Source organism: Poeciliopsis prolifica, unplaced genomic scaffold, assembly GCF_027474105.1.
Source record: "Poeciliopsis prolifica strain line A6 unplaced genomic scaffold, Auburn_PproV2 SCAFFOLD023, whole genome shotgun sequence".
Taxonomy (NCBI): Eukaryota; Metazoa; Chordata; class Actinopteri; order Cyprinodontiformes; family Poeciliidae; genus Poeciliopsis; species Poeciliopsis prolifica.
This window is the reverse complement of record NW_026562398.1, coordinates 552,232-566,323: the sequence shown is the minus strand read 5'-3', so window position 1 is coordinate 566,323 and position 14,092 is coordinate 552,232. Positions and strand designations below refer to the sequence as shown.

General features: G+C 39.7%; 3 protein-coding genes across 7 annotated transcripts in view; 2 read left to right on the top strand and 1 right to left on the bottom strand.

Annotated features, from left to right (window-relative positions):
• Nucleotides 1-950: 950 nt before the first annotated feature.
• Nucleotides 951-10,458, bottom strand: LOC129370271 (transmembrane prolyl 4-hydroxylase-like). The gene is made up of 9 exons (XM_055046130.1): nt 9,753-10,458; nt 9,370-9,451; nt 4,941-5,137; nt 4,717-4,807; nt 3,621-3,783; nt 3,338-3,523; nt 3,088-3,178; nt 2,868-2,991; nt 951-2,701 (listed from the first exon to the last, which is right to left on the bottom strand). Exons 1-9 carry the CDS (start codon nt 10,116-10,118, stop codon nt 2,487-2,489), a joined length of 1,515 nt encoding a protein of 504 aa, XP_054902105.1. The 5' UTR covers nt 10,119-10,458; the 3' UTR covers nt 951-2,486.
• Nucleotides 6,765-8,454, top strand: LOC129370272 (secreted frizzled-related protein 2). Its single transcript, XM_055046132.1, has 4 exons — nt 6,765-7,294; nt 7,701-7,876; nt 7,951-8,037; nt 8,135-8,454. The coding sequence occupies exons 1-4, from the start codon at nt 6,765-6,767 to the stop codon at nt 8,452-8,454; spliced, it is 1,113 nt and encodes a 370-aa protein (XP_054902107.1).
• The window catches only part of LOC129370270 (cyclin-dependent kinase 17-like), a 44,050-nt gene continuing 40,416 nt past the window's right edge, over nt 10,459-14,092 (top strand). Inside the window, exon 1 of one of the 5 annotated variants that reach the window (XM_055046124.1) lies at nt 10,459-10,558. In XM_055046124.1, the coding sequence (XP_054902099.1) occupies nt 10,506-10,558 (53 nt within the window). In that variant the 5' untranslated portion in view covers nt 10,459-10,505. Of the gene's footprint in view, nt 10,559-11,998; nt 12,344-14,092 lie in introns of those variants that run through there. The other 4 variants (XM_055046125.1, XM_055046127.1, XM_055046129.1 and 1 more) reach the window with 4 other exon arrangements.

The window sequence follows — 14,092 nt, the reverse complement described above, 5'->3', positions numbered from 1 at the left end:
TTCGCATATTTGGACCCAGCACCCAGGAAATGTTTTGAGCAATAGCATTTCTGTGTTGCCCTCCTTGTTGTAAAGTATGCAGTTCTGCACTGGACTTTGTAGGTCACAATTTGGATGTTAACATTTGATTAATAAAAAATATTTTTGTCTGCTTTATATAGTATGTTTTTTTTCACAATATTTTTGGTTTTCACTTGTCAAAATGTACAAACATGTAAGTAAAATATATAATCGTAACTGTTTTGTATGCAAGCTTCACTCTATTATTTGAATTGAAAAACATCAACTTTTTAGTGATACCTTATTTTATTGAGATTGTCTGTAACATAGAGGTAAAAAATAGAAAAACATGTAGCTGTTGCCTACATGGTATCTTCCAGCAGACAATGGTTACAATTATAGGTGCCCAAAGTTTAGGATGGAAACCAATCCCAGTCTTCACCTTAATTTTAGAAACCTAAATGATCAGTGAAAAGGTTTGAGTTATAAATGTTACAAGGGACAAAAATCATTTCCAAAACCAATATAATGATAGTTATTAATGTTTGTGAGCTGTGATAACCTTTTTGGCTTATTGCAGTCCCAAGTATTCATTCTACTGTCAACTTGAAGGACTATCATGTGATTTCAGATTTAACTTTTTAACATTTATAACTTACTAATGACATTAACAGTTTTAAGAATGAACTGTTCCAGCTCATGAGACTGAAACATAACTTTTGAGTTACATTGTTGGAAAAGTCTTCTGCAAACATATGTCTGTCTAACAGTTGTGTAGGTGAATGTTTCTTGTGACATTAAAGATGTGATTTTAAATTGTGGTTTTAATCTTTGTCTGAATTAGTTTTGTTTCATGCTTCAGATTAGGGGGACATACTTGATTTTGAACGACATCTAGTGGCCAAAATGTGGATCAACGTCATCACAAAAAAAAACCCACTCAAACACCGTTAATAAAACATAGCTTTATACAGTAAACATCTCAACACACACGAGTACAATGTACAGACTTACAGATTGAGTGCAATGTCAACCATTCATAAATACCCAGTGTCTTTAAATAAAATTACCAATTTCTGGTAATAAATAAATAAATAGTCTGAGACAATAAATATATTTTTGTGTGGAAAAAAACACTCAGCAAAACATATGAAAGACCTACATTTGTCTTTTACCTGAAGGACTGCCTGTGTATCATTCTGTCCAGCCCATTTTAATCCTGACTCCTGGTTTTACAGGATGACGACAAAGTCTTATTGAATAACACTTCATGATAACAGATCATCATCTCTGGACATAGATGAATAGAGCTGAAAGAAAAGATCTGAGAAACATTTTCCCTCAGGAAACACATTCATTGATAAGCATTATGGTAACTTCTAACAAAAGGCTTCAATTTCAAAGCAATAAATAAGAAAATAAATAAGGATAGCCTGAAGCAGGGGCAGAAGCCTCACAAACCAAAACAAAATGCACACTAGCTTATCTCTTATATTTGACTGCATGCTTTTGCATTTCTCCTCATTTTGTTTAGAAATATAATATATATAATATAATATAATATATCAGTTATATATCTTTAAGGTGCGGTTTAGGTTAGAAACATTTACAGTCCTAAATTTCTGGGTAATGTGTCTGATGAATAAAATTTTAGGGAATTGGCCCCATCAGTATTAAAATCATGATATTTTATAAAAAGAGATATGTGATGCTATTATGTGCAATTACTATGTCGACTAAGAACAATGCAAAAGTCTAGAGCTTCTCTTTATCGCTTAAATTTTGCACTTAAAAGGCCCGACCTGCTTCTTTGGAACTGACATAGTTTTGAGATTTCCACAACTCTTTCACAGTAACTAATCTAAATATATTTCTGTTCAATTCTTGTACTTGAAATGTGTCAAAGAAATGTCTTTTGAGCTCGGCAATCCATACTTATGAATCATTATGGAACAAATAAAGGCATCTAAATCTAGTGTTGTGCCCACTCAAACAATTTGACTGAGAACCAATAATACACAGTTTTTTGCTGTTAAAGGTAAAAAAAAATCTAACAAAAACTGATCTTGGCTCAATTATTGGATAACCTCACTTAAGAAGTTGTGGCTTTTAAAAGAATCTGAAGAAACTGGCCAAGTGATGAAGAAAAGAGGATTATGATATAATTTAAAGCAGATGATTAGCGTATGATATAATTTAAAGCAGATGATTAGCGTATGATATAATTTAAAGCAGATGATTAGCGTCCATTAGAAAATAGAAATAAAATTGGAACACAGATACATTATATCTCAGCTGATCTCAGTGTTATGTAAGTTTTGAGCTCTTTGGGACTGAGCCATCTATATAAATGATGAGGGCTGCTCCTGACTTTTGCAAAGTCCTCCTCATCATCTGATGTTGTGTAAATGTCAGTTAGACCACACTAGACGGAATAACTCCATTTCCAAAGCAATGTTTTGATGTCATGTTGTTTCACAGCCTGGCTATAGATCCAGGTGGAGGTCGCTGTGTGACAGAGACTGGTAGTGCTCATCCATACCAGACTTGGCTTGATGCCTCTGAGCAACTAGTCTCTGGTAGCGAGCCTGCTGCTGGTGATCAGGGTCCACATTCACCCAGCTGTTGGCCACCCACTTTACTCCTCGCTTGACTGGACAGTCACCATGCAGGGAATACTCGTCTAACTCGCCCATCCAACCTAGAGAAACATGGAGGAAACAACAGCAAAGACGGTTTACTCAAACTTCTTGGTTTATATAACCGCCAACATAGATACTAGATTCAGGTCTAAATATGAGCAACATGAGTTAATGAACACACTGTTAAGATATAACATATAACAAAAGGTTGTTGTTTTTTTTTACCTCTGCCATCAGAGAGATGATTATACCAGAGGAGAGCTGTTCCAGCGGTTGGGGTCAGTCTCAGGTTCCCTTTGCCACAGGCCTGTTGAGTGTCCGTCAAATCAACTCCATCCTGGACCAGAGCCTAAAATACACATCATCAATAAACATGAGGTGTCTAGGCTTTGCTGAATTCCATACAAATGCTCATACAAACGGATGTACACAAATCCGAATTCACCTGCTCATTGTAAGTACGATTGTCCGCCACAGGAAAGGTACTTTCACCACCTTCCTCAACAGAGCTGAGGTAAAATAACACCGTCAAATACCTGAAGAAAAACAAGCAAACAAATAAAACAGAATAAAAGGAACACAGAGTCCTTAAAGGCTCAGATTTTTATTACATTTGATTATAAATGGCAAAATTTTGAAAGTCAAACAGCAATCTATTTCTGGATTCCAGATCTGAGATGCGAGAAGCTGCATACCTGCAGGAGACCTCTGTGAGAGCAGACGTGTTTCCTGCCAGCCGTGTGTGTGCACAGGTGGTCTCTGACTGAGACGAGCTGCTGTCATAGTGAGCGTTGGTGAAGTCTCCGTGCTCGTAGTGGGAGACCTGCAGTGGCTCACTTAATTCCAGAAGTGCAGAGGGCAGACGAGTCAGAGCGATTACTCTGAGCAGGAGACAGGAGGAAACAAAATAAAAGTGCTCCATTTTAATGCAAGCTGTATATGTGAAACAAAATGGAGGAAGTCTATATGGATAGGGACCTTTTTCTGAGGGTTTGCAGAACACGGTGAGATCCAAGCCCCTGAAAGAGCCATGTATGTCGGTTTCTCTGCTTAAAGTGACTATGCAGGCTCCCGCTTCGCTGTTGCCGTGGACGCTGGGACACATCATAAACACGCCGAAATTCTCCGAGTGTCAGGATTCCTGCAAGGGACATAGAAAAGAGGAGATCTCATTAAACAAGTCGTATAGGATGCAGGACTGTGATTCCAGTTCAGTTGAATGAATTCCTGAATTCCTGTTTAGTGAAAAACCTTTCTAGTCATTTCTTCTTTGTTCAGCCATGTGCTGATTTTTCCAGCTAAAACTGTCCTGAGTTCCCCTTGGAGACCCGAGTCCCAGTCGCAACAATAGCTCTGGGGTGCCAGAGCAGAGGTGACTAGAGGACAAGGGAGTTGGGGAATACAGGGTATCCGGGGGAAAATTAAGTGAAAGGCCTGACAGACAATTGGGTTTTAATGAGATAGGACGAGGCCCTTCCGGATGTGGAGAACGCCTGGCACAATGGTATCGGGTCAAAACGGTGCCTCTTCCTGCCTTAACATTCACAAACACTCTCACGCAACCGCAGCCACAAGTCAGCTATTTACAGTCTCTTTACCAGAACAAAAGCAGGGACCACACACACACAAACACACACAGATTAATTACAAGAATTTTGAAAATGTATCCAAAGATCCTAGAGAAAAGCCAACAGATGTTCTGAAAAGGAATCCATATTATTACGTTTTGAAGGTTTCTACATGTTTTTACAACAAAGCTGCATATTTTTGAGAGTAAAATATCCAGTGTTCTCAATATTTTTTTAAAGCCCATAAAACAAAACAAAAAAAAGAGGTCAGGTATTGAAATAGAAACAAATAACACACTCTGTAAGAGTGGATGAGTGGGAAGACAAGAAAATCTGGAAATAAACGTTCACTTATTAGCACTTACTTTCTTTCCCAATAATTATCCAGACATGAAAACTACTTCTTTCAAATTTCAGATCTTTCTATTTTGCATAGCAATCCAGCTTTGTCTCTACTATTACCCAGAGCATTTAGAAATATGCATATGAATTACAAAAGGACTAACCTGTTGGAGAGGCTTCCAGGCCAGTCAGTATTTGCCGTAAGTTGTCAGGGCTTAACCACGTCCCATCTCGAGAACGAGAATGACTCACAATCTAGACGGCAAACAAAATATTTTGTCTTTTCACAAAAAAAGGAAAACCATAATTTAACAATTCACAATTTCCGTTTCAGAAATGTATATTCCTCCTGCATCTAAATGTGGGTGTGCTGTTATCCTGAGGATACCTCCTGCTTCTGAAGAAACCCGTCTTGGTTCAGGTCCAACAGACGGAAGACCTCTTCCGTGCTCAGAGAAAGCAGCGGCTGGTTTAACTCTGTTTGATCTTGGCTAGGTGTTGCTGCCTGGCTGTCCATCAGACCTTTGAGCTGGGCCAGCTGTACCACCACACGGCACTCCTCCTCCGATAGGAAACCAGGGATCTCTGCGGAAAAAACATAAAAACACATCAATAAATAGTGACAGGCAACACACACCACAAATTTGATGTGGATGACCAACACAAAGCAGTGCAGATGGAAGGGAAAACACATGGTTTCAAACTTCTTTGCAACGTAAACGCTGAAAAGTGTGCGGCTCATTTACATTTGCCGTATCACCTTTTGCTACAATCGCCTCAGGGTGTGTTTTTCTTATTTCTAGTCTGATCTGACAAGTAGTTTATGCCATATATGTATATCTCTAAATAGTAAAAAGTTTGATTTTGGCCCTTACTGTAAAAAAACAAAAACAAAAAACAAACCAAAAAAAAAGAAAGGTAGGAAGGTACAGTAAATATCAAAATATTCACATGAAGGTCCTCCTATGAGGCATAAGGAGTAAACTAACAGTGCATCTAACGAGTGCAGGTTATTCCCCTCGGTCTGTCTACATTGAGCCTCTTGTGATACAGCCTGTCCCTCAGGCAGCTTTAATGAGTGGCAACATAGAGAAAGGAAGTACCGGCGTCAAGGAATGAGAAAATGCTAAAATCAATTAACATAATACAGGAACACAATTTGAATCTGCTATCCTCGTTCTCATTTTGCACACCCTAAACTACCTCATTGTATTGAATGAAGGCAAAATAAAGGCCGAGTCAGTTTTTCCATCTGTTCTAATTTCCAAAATCTTTTCCAGATTGATTGGCAGTCGAGTCTTAAACGTGCATATTACTAAATGCATGTAGTTATGATGTACTCTTTGATCATTTGCCTTTTCTCTCCTGCAACCCATCTGTGTCTCCCCGTCGTGACCCCTTCGGATAAAGAGCTTCCGGCAGGTTGGTTACTTGTATAGTAGAAGCCTTGTTTGGCAACCATGTCATTTATACTGAACCCTTGGTTAATCCCCATTGTCCGGTCAAGCCTCATTAATTTGGACAACTGATATGAATGAAGAGGGACCGAGGCTTCCTCTTCTCCCCCCCATGGCTGTCTGTCTTTCTCCCCCGGAAAGGAAGTGACCTGCTTGTCAGAGCAGGAATCACGCCATGGCGACGCAGTGGGACATTTTGTGTATATCTCCTGCACATGCTCACACATGTAGAGCTGCCCATACAGAGTTCAGTTGTTGTTAACTTGGTCAATAATTACCTCAGGCTCTGAGGAAATCATTGTTTCCAATATCACCACAATTTTCATCATTCAGTGTACAGATTTACATAAAATTATCGAGATTAGAAATCTTCTCTACAGTCTTGACTCAAAGCTTGCAGTCTCTAGAAAGAGTAAAGGAAATTCTCTGCCGAGGACTGAATATGATCCTCGATTTAAAGTGTAAAGAAGAAGAAGAAAAAAAGAACAATTTAACAGTTGTTTATAAAAACATCCCCTTACAAAACCTCAAATCTTACAAAAAATATTAAATTTACTCAATAAATTAATGCACTTCTCTCCTGGCACCCCGTCCCTACCTCCAACAGCACTCTACACCTCCCCTTTTCTGTTTCTATGCAAATCTGTTCACCGCCCACTATAAATACATCCATTCTGACAACATCTCCTCCACTTTAACCAAGAGTTCATTGTCACTTCTTGATTTGCCCCCCCCGTTTTAACTTTCTGACGACAATGTTCTCCCAGTTAGCTCCTTTGCTCCTTCTCCTCATACTTGCTGGGTCCAGCAAACCGGTGAGTCTACGCAGAGGTCAAGCACAGCTGGACGGACATATCAGGACAGAAGACATGCTTCAATCTGTGTTTAAGGACAAGGGCAGAGACCTGACAAATGTGGACAGCAGGAAAGAAGATGTATTTGGAGATTCTTCTTCTTCAAAGCAAGGAATCGCAGAAGCAGCAGAAGACGGAGAAGCGTGGGGAGAGCCTGGTGCTCCGTCTAACTTCAGATCCACACACTCAATAAGCGACGGTAAACTGTGGGATCCCCGCTTCTCTTCTCGATGTGTGCCAATCCCTTCCAGCATGGCCTTGTGTCACAACATTGGTTATGATACCATGCGGATCCCTAACCTCCTAGGCCATGATTCTCCAGCTGAGGCTGTCCAGCAGAGCGCCAGCTGGTTGCCACTGTTGGCCAGAGAGTGCCATCCAGACGCTCGCATTTTCCTCTGCTCTCTTTTTGCTCCAATCTGCCTGGACAGGTACGTTTTGTTTTCACAAAGTAGAATAGAATGTGTCAAAAAAAACAAAAAACTGACTCAAAAGACTGTAGCGTTCTTATTTTGTAATTTCTTAAAGCCATTAGCACTACAGCAAGTTACACCGTAGAAGAAGAGTTTCAAGAGAGAAAAAAAAGGTGGAGAAAGAATACTTTTTTCAACCAAAACCGACGGGGTCATCAAACTATAACACTATTTAGAAATGATGCCAGTTGGTGCTAATCTCAGATAAAACTGCTCTGCTTTCACACAGAAACTTTAGTTAATCACAGGTCTCCTTTTTATCTCATTAGCACATTTTAGCCGGGTGGTGTGTATTCTTAAGTCTATTTAAAAATTTTCTTCTAATCACTGCTGTCCATTTCCCTCTCCATGCCGTCTTTGACAGGTTTGTCTCCCCCTGCAGAAGTTTGTGTGAATCTGTGAGGGACAGCTGTGCACCAATCATGAGTTGCTATGGCTACCCCTGGCCTGAAATCCTGCGGTGTGACCAGTATCCTGCAGACCACCTCGTGTGCATCTCCTCCATCACCAACACAACTGCCTACACCGGGGCGCGCGGAGGTGAGCACCCGCACACGAGTAAATGAGTTGAGTTCATTAAACCAATTATTCAATTGGTGGTTTAACGGTTTCAGTGCCTCAGGCAAGCTGTCGGGACTGTGAGCTGGAGGAGGCCTCCTCCTCAAAAGAGACACTGGAGACATTCTGTAGGAGTGATTTTGGTGAGTACCGAGATGTCTCCTCCAACAAAAACACCCTGCTTCTTTAACTGAAAACAAAAGTTAATATTGCATTTCTGTTTATCTATTATCCTCCCAGTTGTGAAGCTGCGTCTGACGAGGCTTAGGTATAGTCCAGTGAGTCTATCTCAGTTCTCGTTGGCTGCAAAGCTGGATGTTTTAAAGCGCGGGTCTCTGCTCGGTGAGCAGATTCGCTCACGCATTGAACTGTGGCTCGAGAGAGATGCCACATGTGTTCGGAACATGACCCGACAGCATCCACGAGGCGGCACCTTCCTATTAACCGGGACAGTCCAGGGGGAACGCCTGGTGGTCAATAAGGCTTATGCTTGGCAAAGACAAGACAGAAGCCTCACTGCAGCTGTGCGCAAGTGGAAAAGTCACAGGTGCAGGAACTAAGATCTTACAGAATCTTAGAACATTCTGAGTGTGAGATCAACCACCCTGGGTGGATAGAGTTTAGAGTTTGGCATAAAGCTACAGCTTTAAATATTTGTTTGACTTTTTAAAAGGAATTCAAAGCAGTTTAGGACTGAAAATGATAGCTACAGCACATTCAGGATTGAGAAACTGTCACTATGAAAGCTGAGCATAAAAGATGATGGGAAGATGATAGGAAATGTAAATACTATGTTTCTAATCTTTAATTTAATGTCGCTGGTTTGTTGCTGGTTTATATATTTCAAATTAATTTTCTTATTGAGTTTTCTTTCTATGCAAATCTGCTTACTGTATTTTCTAATTAATATTGGTGAAGCAAAAAAAATCTATCTGTTTCATTCTTTATATATGTATATATTTCTGAAGGTAGTTCTTGAATCATAAAAAATGCATCCTGTGTGTTTTTTTTATTAAATTTTGTTAAATAAATATTGCAGCATAATTTCTGTCACTTTAATTTTGTTTCATCGTTTTTGACAAAATAAACCATATTTTCAAAAATGGCAGTTTTATATATGGGGAAATGCAGTTACATCTGAAATGTAACTTCTGCATTAACTTTTTTCCGAGCCTAACAGCAGTCATGTTTATTATAATCGGTTCTATTTTATTGTTATTTGGGGGAAATTCCATTCCTCCTTGGAAAAGCATTTTGCAGTGTGTTTCATGGCACACTCAAGTTACCCTCTCGGATAGTGTTTCTAGACGTTCTGTCAAACTGGTTGAATCAGGCATATCTTGCTAACATCGCAGACGCCTCAGGTGGCTGCAGGACAGGCGGTGTTTTCAAATAAAAAAATGTGAACCAACACATTATGCAACTTGAGTTTTTCATAGATGACAGGTCTTGTTCAGGTATTACGATTTACTTACCAAACAGCAAAGGTTTCAGGCTGAGTGTTTTCATCTCGTGTGTTCTGTCTGGTACTACAGACACATGTTGAACATGTCCAACCTGGAGGAGCACAGAACATAGTTTTAATGTAGAATTAGTGAGGAACTGCATGCATATATTTGCAAAACGATGTGGGCTGTTATTTATTTCCTATTTATGTGTAATCATTTGTGTTTCTTGATATATGGACATGCTGGAAAATAATTTTCCATTGGGAAAAATTTAATTATACATCACCACTGAACTCTACTTAAGGAATCAGCAGTTCTCTGGTCAAATACTCACTCTCAAGCAGTACTGTCTCATATTAAATTTGTGATCAGGAAATTTAAGTTCTTATAAATGATACCAAAGATCTTACCCGTATCCCCTCCATACGATGTAGGCTGAAACTCTGACTGTATTCCTCCACATGCAACTCTCTCTCTGATGGAGCAGGTTGGGGCAGGCGCCTGTCCGTGTTGATGACTGGAGCTGAGGACGCCCCATCTCCACGTACTAAATCCCCGGGGCCGTTGTTGTAGTGCACGTAGAGTAGCAGTGCAATGACATTCAAGATGTAAACATGGAAGAAGACCATGACCACCACGAAATAAGCCCGAGAGCAAACATTGCTTCTCTGGATGTGCAGCCGTGTGGATCGAAGAGGAGGAAGGTTGTAAGGTGGTGATAACGGCTTCTGGCTGATGTCTTCGTGTTCCAATAAATCTTCTTGAGCTTCATCCATCGTTTACAACACACAGATATTGTTTTAAAGTGTTTACAGTATAACGTAAAAACACAAACCAGCCAGGCTCGAGCTATCTTGGAAAATGTTAGCTAGCTATTTACATTAGCATACTTGGGCTGTTCAGCTAGCTACAGAGTTAGCCCCATTGCAAACTCCTGCTTCTTTTTTATTTTAAGAAAAAACGACACTGTCGTGTTGGCTACTGTTACCCGACGAATTAGGACAGCATCGATTGAGCAAACAAGTGCAGTGACAATCCTTTTCTTTAATAAATACATGTGTCGTCATTATATAAAAGCTCCTAATCCCGTTCGAGCTAACTGACAGCTGCGCTGCCCCTGACAACCTGCCTAACAACAAGATAGACCGCGATATTCGTTGTTCATGAGCTGCTCTAAAGTGTTAGCGACCTCTACCGGCCAGTTCCCAATATCAAGGTACGTTTAAATGACATTTACTCTAAATGTCAAATTTTAGCAGAAGGAAAACACTGCTGGTTGATTTTTTTTTTTTTTTTTTTTACAATTTAAGGTAATCCTGTGTTCGCAGAATGCTGAAACGCACGTACTAATTTGTTAAGTGATTTTGTGGAATGCTCTGAGATCTGAAACCTTTGTAAACTAAAATGCCATTTTTGCTCTCGGTGCAGCTAAATAAACCCCAATCAGAGCCACAAATTTTTATACATGACCACTTGAAAAAGAGACAACGTATATATTTTTTTAAAAGAAATAAATGTGCTGTCGTTTTTAAAAGAACCATCATTTTATTTTTGTTTTTTAAATAAGAACAACACAAAAGCAGGACTTTTCTTTTGCATAGGATGCTGATATGTGTGAACAATTATGTATAAAGGCATATAGATGGCTTCATCATGTCAAGAAGAAATGGTGTAAACATTATTTCTGGTACTTGTCACTCTGTTGTGGGAAAGCTGTTTAAACCACTATTTGTCATATGCACATTTAAAAACAATTTTCAGTCGTTTATCATTTTTTATCCAAAGTTATAAAGAGCCATTGAGAAAGACCTAATGAGCCACTTGGCTTTCTAGAGCTGCAGGTTGCAGATCCCCAGAAATAAAAAAAAAATATATATATTAATAATTTAAGACAAAAATAAATAATATGTACATCATTATTGGTAATAGTCCCGATTATTATATAATCATGAAGCCAGATTTAACCATTTGATTCTAGATATCAACTAATGCAAACACGACGCACTTCTCTTATTTAGCCGCAAGGTGGCGACAAAATACATGTCAGAGACTCCCAACTGTGCTGTGTCATTTGTGATACGCGACGTAATGTGTCGAGGCTGCCGGGTGATACTCATAAAATATATAGGCCTATATATACATATTCTTTTTTACAAAAGCGGCAATAAGGAAATGTTGTTATCGACAGAACACAATTTCATAAAGATGGGAAACATTAATCTCGTTGAAAGTCTACTGTATGTAAAATATTCATACCATATGTGCACAACGAAAAAAGAAAAAAAAGAAGAGAGAAAAAAAACTTAAAAATTTTTTAGTTGGTTTTTAATGGGGCAGACGAAAGGTGACAGCTGCTCTGTCTATTTACTCCCAACGCCAGCTAACGAGTTGTGGATCATAGTACTTAATTTCCATAATTGTCATGCATTATTTACTCGAATTTTCTCAGAGGTGCACATTTAAATACAGATCAGTTTGGATAATGAAGGCTAATTTCCCCTGGTGATGTTGCCCCTTAAATTATTCCATCTGACTCTACTTTTTTAAGACAGAGTGGATAGAGGTGGGGGTGGATGTGAAAGGGTCTAATACACTCTCCCTTAAACACACACACACACACACGCACACGCAGGCATAGCTACGTAAACCCCTTGCGGTGTTTTCCGGGATCACGCCACCGCTTCCACTTGGGATCCACACAGCAGCAGCGATATGGCTGATCATCACCGAACGGGACGGCACTGAATACGAGCCAAAGTTTGACCTGGATTATGGTTTATTACTGATTAACAATGCACTCTGTCGGAGCACGGGACGCTGCCGCACGTCCGCCGACGCAGGGATAGGAATTACCGGACAGGGGGAACGATTAGTTTGGGATTTTTTTTTTAACAGCAAAGTAGTTGGAGGAACTTGTCGCAGTGGCTCCAGTCCCAGTGTGCTGCCTGGATTACCACATACAAGCGGAACAATAAGTCTCCTGCGGCAGGAGCACGAGCAGGTCGGTGTGGTTTGTTTGTGTCGGGCCCTGTCCTCACTGCCTGTTTTAACTAGTCGAGATGATGTGGAAATAACAAGCACAGAAACCATTTCTGTCGCCCTCCCTCTCGCTTGTCGTTGCAGGTGTATGCTCGTTCTTGAGACTCGCTGAAAGAAATGCTGTAACCCCTGCGTAAGCGCTCGTGTGTACCTCATGCGGATAGTTTGGTGCTCTCCTTAAATCACAACAGACATGGGAATCGCCTTTAATTAGTCGCACCATTGAGAGATTTGGATAAATGGCGATACTGTGAGTACAGCAGTACAAGCCCAGTCAAAGTCCCCAGAGGATTTTGTAAATTCCCGATACTTTTTTTTTTTTTTTTTACTTTCGTGAAGTGTTTCCTATTTCAATAGAAGCGCAGTCTCAGGGTTTGCCCCGGCTCCTGTTTCCTGAGTTGTTTCGGCAGGCGGTAGGGTAACTTTTGCTTTGCCCTGCCTGCTTCTCCTCCTCCCGGATACTTGCGTCAGGAAAACACGGGGCGAGAGAAACTGACCGAAAGCACCAAAGGCCCAGGAGGTAGAGGAATCTCTGCCTGGACTGGGGTGAAAACTTGAAGAGCTGGGATTGGTTTCTCGCTTTGCTCCTAATGTTCCGCGCTTCCTCCCGGTCACGTCACGTTACCCGCAGGTCACCGGGACGTGCGCTTCCAAGTATGACGGGCTGTCCAGTGCTGCAGTCCTGCGGTTCTTCCATTAACGTCGGTAATAATAAGCCCTTATGCACTTCAGAAACGGCCACGGTGGTGTAACTATGCAGTTTGCGTGGGTCGGAGCGACAACAAAATGTTTGCAGTGAGTAGGGAGTATTATTTAGCGGTAAATCATTGATATCAGTCCCAGTGTGGGATGCACAGATTGAAAGTAATGCCTCACATCATTTCACTCGTCCTTGAGATGAACCTCCAAAAATGTTTGAACCTGCTGTTTTTGAAAGTTTTGAGTTTTGTTTTTATTCCATTATAATTTTATACATATCCTTATTTTATTGTTTTTCCTGTGCTATAAATGATTGTTGTTAATATCAGAATTTTTTATTTTATTTTAATTTTTTTGGTGAATGTACACTGCACTGACAAAACAAGCAGTTTGAATTTAATTGAATTAATTTGAACATTCTGCCTGGCTTTATTTGAATCAGTTTTTTTGAGTACACTCTTCAAAACTAAAAGTCACTTCGTTTAAATACCTTTTGTACTTAGTCACATAAATTACTTAAATTCTTGCTGACATTTGATATAATATTGCTCATCTCATTACTTATCTTGCATAAGAAAATATACATAAATAGTTTGTGATTAAGATATAAAATACTACTGAAATAGCTAATGTATGCCTTTAAAAAAAAGCATCAGCATTGAGCAGAAAAATGTGTCATGATACGAGGATATTATATCAGTCATTAATATTTTCCGTATCATCCACAGCTCTAATGCTTCATCACCTCCGTCGCTAAACGACTTGAAAGTGAAATTTAACGTTGAAATTCTTACTGGAGTACAGAAACTTTATTAATTGTAAATCTTGTTAAAGGTTCCAAGTTTTGGTCATTTTACATGCCTTCATTAAGTGAGGTTATTAAACATATCAACATCACTGTGCATTGCTGTTCACCATACACTGCAAATGAGTTGTTATTAAAATAAACTGTTGTTAAAATTTTGATAGTTGTACATTACATTTGCCAACTACATAAAATGGCTGCTGAAAG

Coding starts and splice junctions, on each gene's coding strand:
- LOC129370272 (XM_055046132.1), top strand. CDS start 6,765: ATGTTCTCCCAGTTAGCTCCTTTGCTCCTTCTCCTCATACTTGCTGGG. Junction 7,877..7,950: donor CTACACCGGGGCGCGCGGAG/GTGAGCACCCGC, acceptor TAACGGTTTCAG/TGCCTCAGGCAAGCTGTCGG. Junction 8,038..8,134: donor ATTCTGTAGGAGTGATTTTG/GTGAGTACCGAG, acceptor TTATCCTCCCAG/TTGTGAAGCTGCGTCTGACG.
- LOC129370271 (XM_055046130.1), bottom strand. CDS start 10,118: ATGGATGAAGCTCAAGAAGATTTATTGGAACACGAAGACATCAGCCAG. Junction 5,138..9,369: donor CCTGAAACCTTTGCTGTTTG/GTAAGTAAATCG, acceptor TTTTTTCCGCAG/AGATCCCTGGTTTCCTATCG. Junction 3,179..3,337: donor CTCACAGAGGTCTCCTGCAG/GTATGCAGCTTC, acceptor GTTTTTCTTCAG/GTATTTGACGGTGTTATTTT.